The sequence below is a fragment of the Cynara cardunculus genome, assembly GCF_001531365.2.
Source record: "Cynara cardunculus var. scolymus isolate 2C chromosome LG 15, CcrdV1, whole genome shotgun sequence".
In the NCBI taxonomy this organism is placed as follows: Eukaryota; Viridiplantae; Streptophyta; class Magnoliopsida; order Asterales; family Asteraceae; genus Cynara; species Cynara cardunculus.
The window spans coordinates 15,156,949-15,165,378 of NC_037542.1; the positions used below are offsets into that span (position 1 = coordinate 15,156,949).

Consider the following 8,430-nt stretch of genomic DNA (forward strand, 5'->3'; position numbering starts at 1 on the left):
ATTTTATTTCAACAGTAAGGGCATAAATGGTAAACAAAATTTAATATTTGGTAACATCCTATTCGATCTTTCATGAATCTTTTTTCATGCAAAATTATTTTCTTTCAAGATTAGTTTTTTTCATGAATCTTTTTTCATGCAAAATTATTTTCTTTCAAGATTAGTTTACTTTCATGAATTTTTTTTCATGCAAAATTATTTTCTTTTTTTCGTTTCTAGTTTGATGCATTAATTCCTTTAAGCCTTGCAATCTTAAAGATTCTAAAGCATATTACAATTTTCAAGATTCTGGAGCAGTTTCTTCATGTACCCGTTTCATTATTCAACTATTTCATGACGAACCAAATACATTATGCAACCGTTTCACTAATCATGCTCAAGAACGCCATGAACCAGTTTCACTTTCATGAAACCTATTTCATGTACAGTAATTTTCTTATTTTATCACTGATTTGATGGATTTATTCATTTAAGCCTTACAATCTTCAAGATTCTGTAGCAGATTAAAATCATTTCCTCGTTTCATCATGCACTTAGTTCATGACGCATCAAATACAAAATGCACCGGTTTCATTTTCCTCTTCACCAACTAAATGGATCAACTACACAATCAATGCAACGGGTTCACCATGAAAATGTTTCGGTTCACATAATTTATTTGCAACATGAACCAGTTTCACGTTCATGAAACCTGTTTTATTTCTGGATTTTTTTTTGTTCATCTACGATTTGATGTTTTCATTATACACTTCAATTGTTTCATCAAGACCCGTTTGCTGATTCTTAAAGATTACAATATATGAAATTCAAATTTTTAATATTATAATATAATTAAATATTTAAATGTTACCATTTATACAATTTCCTTTATTATGTTTCATTAATTAAGATTTATTAATAACTTCCATATTTAATAAAAAATATTATAAATGACTGAAATACCCTTATTGATTAATTTTAATTAGAAAAAAATGAAATTTTCCTATTGGTCGAAATTGGTTTACACGATTTCTTAGAAATGTACGGTTTTCATTTGAACGTGCCCATATATATATATTGGTTAGATGAAAGCATAAAAAGGTTAATAAATCATACAATGTTATTGATGAATATGTTTTTGAACATTTATGATGTGAAGTAAGTAATCAGCATTCGTAAGACTCGAGTGAAATAACAGTTTCGAATGCACCAACTAATGCTTTCACCCTGTTCTTCCTTTGCCTTCGGAGCTTACTTACTGTCTCCTCGATCACATCATTGTATGCAGTTGCCGTCTCCTTCTTCCCATAAGCCACAACTTCTTGCTTCTTCACCACCATTTTTGACCCCAGATTTCCTTCCTTTGTACCACCCTCTTTCATTTCTGCTTCTTTCGCTTCGGTTTTTTCGTTTTCTGATTCTTTTTGTTCGGTTTCTTGCTGTTTTGGTTCTTCTGGTTCTATGGTTTCTTCTTGTTCTTTGGTTTCTAGCTGTTCTTTTGGTTCGGTTTCTTGATGTTCTGGTTCTCTTGGTTCGGTTTCTTCGTGATCTGGTTCTTCTGGTACTTGGGTTTCTTCTTGGTTCAGTTCTTCAGGCACTTGGGTTTCTTTGTTTTCTGGTTCTTCTGGTAATTCAGTTTCTTTGTTTTCTGGTTCTTCTGGCACTTCGGTTTCTTTGTTTTCGGGTTCTTCTGGTAATTCGGTTTCTTTGGCTTCCGGTTCTTCTGGTAATTCGGTTTCTTTGTTTTCTGGTTCTTCTGGTAATTCGGTTTCTTTGTTTTCTGGTTCTTCTGGTAATTCGGTTTCTTTGTTTTCTGGTTCTTCTGGTAATTCGGTTTCTTTCTTTTCTGGGTCTTCTGGCACTTCGGTTTCTTTGTTTTCGGGTTCTTCTGGTAATTCGGTTTCTTTATTTTCCGGTTCTTCTGGTAATTCGGTTTCTTTGTTTTCTGGTTCTTCTGGTAATTCGGTTTCTTTGTTTTCTGGTTCTTCTGGTAATTCGGTTTCTTGATATTCTGGTTCTTCTGGTACCTCGGTTTCTTGATGTTCTGGTTCTTCTCGTACCTCGGTTTCTTGATGTTCTGGTTCTTCTNGTACCTCGGTTTCTTGATGTTCTGGTTCTTCTCGTACCTCGGTTTCTTGATGTTCTGGTTCTTCTGGTACTTTAGTTTCTACCTCTTGTGGTTCTTTTGAATCGGATTCTTCTGGTTCTGGTTCTTTTAGATCCGTTTCTCCATGTTCTGGTTCTTCTGGATCCGGTTTTTTGTATTCTGGTTCTTTTTGTGGGGTTTCTTTGTGATCTTGGTCGTTAGATTCTACTTGTTCGACATATTTTGATCCAATGAATGGATCTTGCACCACTCGTTCAATTTCTAGTCCTTCATTTTCCTGATCTACGACTTTAGGATGATCAGGAACAAGAAGGCGATCGCTAGCAATTTCTGAAGTCTCGTTTACTTGATCTTGAACGTTGATCTCGTTGTCGTGATCATTCGTATGTTCTTGATCGACACTTCCATCAATCGTTACATTATCTCGGTAACGTATTTCAGATTCGGGCATGTCTTGATTTCCGGATAAAGCAATAGGATCAGGAAGAGGTGTTTCGATCTCCACGACATTATTCAAAATATCATCGTTCTCATCCTCCAGAAGTTGCTTACTGCAATCCGACATTTGAACGTTATCAAAAACCGGGACGGTTTTGTTGTTGTCTTCGTGAGTTACGATGTTGTGATCCTCTTTGGATGACGGGGGAGCATCAGAAATGATTCGATTTTGCTCGGAAACCACGACATTGTTTTCTAAACCCTTTTTCGTTTGCTTCTTACTGCTAGCGTTCGTATTTTCCTTAACATTCATAACGTTCTTCGGCCTAAGAGGTGGACGGGATTTTCCGACATCCTTCGGTTTCGTTGAACCGGTTATTTTCGTCGACGGTCTCGTAACGTTTTTTTGGTTAGGTTTTGATCTCGTGGATGTAACTTTGGAAGGTGGTAAGCTTCTCGGAGGTTTGTTATTGTCCGAAGGTTGTTTTTTCAGATTTGAACTAGAAACTTTCTTAGTTTCTATTGAAGTCGAACCCTTCTTTCTGTCTAAAATTGAAGGGGTCGGGCTACTCTTTCGTTGCCCAAAAGGCAACGAAGGAGACCTCCCTCTTTTCTCCGTCATGCCACCGTCCCTTCCTTTTGTCGACATAATTCAGATAAAAGACCAGATATTAAAGAACCTGTATTTAAAACAAAACAACCCAATTAGAACATGTGAAAGGGTCACTGCCAGCAAGAAAATCCCAACCATCCAGAAAGTCAAGTCTTGCAAACATACGCTTCATGTTGTATATAAATATTATATACTTTTTCCGTTAACAGTCTCTTTACAATTAAATAATACAAATACAGTGTTTAAAAAGTCAACCGATCATCGTATAACGTATACGTAGAGATTCGCATTACCTTTTTCAGAAGAATGTCGATGGAAGTTGTCGCGTCGGAAGAAGAATCGTTGAGGAGACAAAGAATCAGGATGCTTTGCATAGTTTATATATAGGTGAACATCTGTATTTTTTTTCCGAAGAAATTGGAATGGTTAATTTACACAGAGTTTTTACACCATTCAGTATTTACTTTTAATTGTTTAATGATCCTAAATAAATGGATAATTACTGATAATTTTTAGTGTAAAATGCAATCAAATTGAATCAAATTTTGTTTTAATTTCTATTTTTGGTGTATGAAATTATTTTTTATCAATCAATTTAATGAAATTTCATATTTTTACTCGTTAGAACTGGTAATCTTTATAATCTTGATGACGTTTAATAAGGTGGATGCCAAGTTTACCGTCTCCTTCATCGTAACCCTTTAATAAATAACCACAAGAGTGGTGTCTGATTGGTTTGAGCTTGGCTCCAAATGTCAAAAGTACCACGAGGTCTCAGGTTTAAATCCAAGGAGGAATAAAAATCCCCTTGTTGCTACGGAGGTTCAAATGCGGTGACTCCAGGCTATCTGCAAAAGCAGGTGGTCGCCCTAGGATTAGCCGGCTCCCATAGTGGGTTGGATATCCAGGTTAATAAAAAAAAAACTTTAATAAGTAAAAACTTAACCAAGTTGTATTGCATTTTTGACGGATTTTACCACTAATAATCAAACGATCATTTGATTCTCGTTCTAATACATAAAAATCACGCCCTTATGATCATTTGATTCTCGTTCTAATACATAAAAATCAGAATTCATTCATCTAACTACCTCATTCTCGCTTGTCCAATTTTGTCTTAATATCGTCCCATTGACGTACTGAAAGCACCTTGATTCAAGTTCGCAACACTAATCTACAACCTTCTTGCGAACTAACATTTCATCGTTTGTCAAAAAAAAAATCCGTAAATTGTCTCAAAATTCATCGAGCAAATCGTGGAAGAAAGCTGGTCAAATACTGAAACTTAGAGGACCACGAAGTTAACCATACACATGTTTTGGGTTTCTGCTGACTTGAAATACGACATCTTCGTCGAATATGATTAAGGCTTTTCAAAAATGGTTTTGATTTTTGAAAAACAACTGATTTATTTTGTACAATCTACAAGCTTTGGGTTTAAAGACAATAGTGTTCTTGATTGATGACTATGATTTGGAAACTAAAACAAAATCATTTCAATTTTCTTAAATGATCTGATTTTGATTTTGAACCGAATTAAATTAAACCAAGAACCAATTTTAAATGAAAATCTTGATTCAAAGAACTGGATCAAAAGAAGGGAGGATTAGACTGTTACTCTAATTTGTTGTATTAAAGAACTAGATCATCCCTCCCCTCCTCCTCTTGACCGATTTCTTCTCCAAGAAATCAAAAAGAGTTTGTTTTGATTGAAGATGGACTAGCATTCGATTGATGTTGCTCGTGTGAATACTCGTAGAGGTGTTCTACTTTAACCACAAGGGTGGTGTCTGATTGGTTTGAGCTTGGCTCCAAGGGTCAAAAGTACCTGGAGGTCCCAGGTTCAAATCCAACGAGAAATAAAAATCCCCTTGTGGACACGGAGGTTCAAATGCAGTGACTCCGGGCTATCTGCAAAACAGGTGGTCATCCTGAGATTAGTCGGCTCGCATATCGGGTTAGATATCCAGGTTAAAAAAAAGAACTCTTTATTGATTTAAGAGGTAAAAATCGAATCTTGATGGTTTTAGTTTTTCTTTTGGTTGATCTATTTTTTTCTTAATTTGATCATTGCTTTTGAAAATACTTTTACATAGTTTTGTTTTTCCGCTGAGCATTATTTTATGTTGTTTTTTAAAATCGGTTTTAAACGTACCCAGGATTTCCAACATCCACTGCTCATGGCTTTATTATGTATACTATGAAAAATGGGCATGGACCTATTCATCTCCGGTTCGAGCATCTCCCCTAGCCTACCTACTTAGGAAGCTATCTTTTTGCCGTTAAGGCTTTATAACTGGGTATAATTTGGAAGTCAGCTTGTGCTGGATTCTTAAACAGCAACCAACATTGTATGTTTGCTGAGCAGACCAATCAAGCATTTTTTTTTTAATAAAAAGAAAGGCTTACATGAACCAAGCTGTAAAAATGACTTTTTGTGTGGTTTCTAAACTTGCAAAATCGCATGACATCAAAAGAGGGAATTTTCTTGCTGGTTTACTTAGGATTCTTGATTATTCCATTTCATGATGTTAGTACTGTAAAGTGGGCACCCTTCCTTTTATCTTGTTTGCATTATGAATTGGTTTTCTGCATTTACAGACGTATTGATCATTACGTTTCAACAGGGTCATTTTATTCCACCTCTTATGCACACTAGCACAGCACACTATGTCTTACATGGTTGATCGGATCAAACAACCTTCGTTCTTGCCCTTTGGGATTCCTGCCCGAGTGAGACTCATGCCTCTTTGTCGAGCTTCTAGTAGCTGTTCTATTGTCTACTTCCACCACTTATTATGAGTGAACATTATATGGTATTATGTTTTCCCCTTCATACCATATACCAACAAACTTGTAATTGGTACCGAGAAATTTCTACAAGTACTGACCAATTTTATTGTATACAACTTAATTGGCTTCCAAGTTTTGTTCAGTGATACAAGTTGGTAAAGATATTGTACTAATATAGCAATCTTGTAAACTTGATTATGCAAAAACAACTAACAACACGATCGATAACCAAACGAGTCCAAAGTTATAATATTCAGAACTCCAAAAATCCAAAGTCTCAAACGGGGTTAACATAACTATTAGAGCAAACTTTTTTACTTTACAAATCATGTATTTAATTTTTTTTCTAAAATAATATAGTTGCTGAAGATATTCTATAGTCTTGTTTGTTTTTTCATTTGCAGCTCTTAATTACCACTTATGTATGATTCGCTCAGACGTTTTGTAATCCAGACTGTTTTTATTTTATTTTCAGAACCTCTTATCACTTAATAGGGTCTAAATAAACAATATGTAAACTAATATTTTAATTCCTTTTATTTGTCATTTTCTTTGAATATATTTGGCTATTCATTATTTCTCCACCACGGACGCTACTATCATTTCATTACCTATATGAAATGCACGCCCCCACATTCTCTCTCTCTCTCTCTCTCTCTCTATATATATATATATATATGTATATGTATATATATAACGTATAGGTTACCTTAGAATATTAATGTGAAACAAGAACTTCTAGTGACGATATATCCTCTATCAAAAGTATCGATCTTTCCACAAACAAACTCACCGCTGGCATTCCCGATAGCATCAGAAGTTTGAAAGGTATACAAAAGGTTCTTACTGTTTCCATCTGTTAAGCAATTATCGAGATGAATTGCGGCAAAAAAAAATTCATAAAAATCAAGATAACTTTGCAAAAATTTTGCACCTGATTTACAAAAAACAAACTATTGATTCAGATTTCAGACGTTTGTCAGTTTACATAAACAAACAGTCTTATTGATTTAGGTTTCAGACTTCAACACCACCTCTTATTAATCAAAAATAAAATAAAACTTCATACTTCAATACCTCGAAAAACAAACATCACCTAAATGTTACTCTATGAATCCTTTCTCATATCAAAGGTATAATTGTGCCATTATTTAATGTTTTTCCCCATATGATAATTATAAATAAATATATTATATATATCTAGTAATGTTTATATAACTTTATCAAAAATATATTTATACATAATTTATTTGAATATTATTTATCTTTATGAAATTTTATATTATATATAGATATATAGATGCATAATTTTTTATTCCATATAAATATATAAACATGTACTGTGATATTTATGTAGAAAATAAAAAGAAGAGTAAATTTGTTTTTTTACTAAATAATATTATATTTTTAACCTTTTTTTTGTTGGATAAAGCCTATCAATTTGTCTCATCCAATATCAATTCGGGCTCAATCATGTCCTCTTTCTTTATATACCAAAAATATTCTTATATTAATCAATTTTTAAAAAAATTATCTGTAACGAATAACAGGTTGTTTATTAAACGTTTATTGGGTTAGAGCATCTCCAACAATTATACCATTTTAATTTTTAAAGATTTGAGAAAAGTTTGCTATAACAGCTATACCTTTAAATAGAAAAAAAATAAAATAACTGTTGGAGATGCTCTTAGTGCTAATAGAGTGTTACTTTATCGGATGGGCATAGTGAGGACTGAAAATATTATCCAGTAAAAAACATAACAAGGATTGAGAAACTTAGCTAGTAAATGAAATGGAAGACTCGTACCCGTTAGCATTTGGTAAATGATTTATAAATCTTCTTATCTGATATTGTTAAAACATTTCTAACAGATTCTCTAAAACAGAGAGAATGGAGGTTTTGTTCTTTGTTTTACTCCAACAAATTCTTTATATCTATACTATATTATAAAGCATTTGACAAAAACTCTTAAAACAATTTTTATGCATAAAATATTGTTTATTAATGCATGTTACTTAAAACTCAAGATTACAAGTAGATTGTCCGTAAGTATAACTTATTATAGTTTCATATCTGAATTCGTGTAACTAACTGCAGATAAACATAATCAAATACAAGATAAACATTTCATTTTAAATATATAAAAAACTAAAATAAAATTAGGATAATAATTGAATTCTAACAAAATAATTAATTATTATTTTTATAAAATGTTATATTATTAAACCAAAAATAAATTATTTTATTATGAAATCTAAATTAAATTATAATTAAAATAAAAATGAGAACTTTTAAATAGTTGATTTGATATTAACATTGATATATTTTTTTCAAATTTTTATGATATCTTTAAATTTATATTTTATTCAAAAATAAAATTATTATTATTTTATTTAAAACACATAAAATCGTATTATAACATCGATAGAAACAAAAAATAAAATATAACATTAAAATCGAGATGTTACTTGTTGTATTGTACGAATACCCTTCTAATTG

General features: G+C 32.5%; 1 protein-coding gene across 1 annotated transcript; it reads right to left on the bottom strand.

Moving 5' to 3' along the window:
* Positions 1-1,145: 1,145 nt before the first annotated feature.
* Positions 1,146-3,173, bottom strand: LOC112528584 (involucrin-like). Its single transcript, XM_025139608.1, has one exon. The coding sequence runs from the start codon at positions 3,171-3,173 to the stop codon at positions 1,146-1,148; it is 2,028 nt and encodes a 675-aa protein (XP_024995376.1).
* Between the last annotated feature and the right edge of the window lie 5,257 nt (positions 3,174-8,430).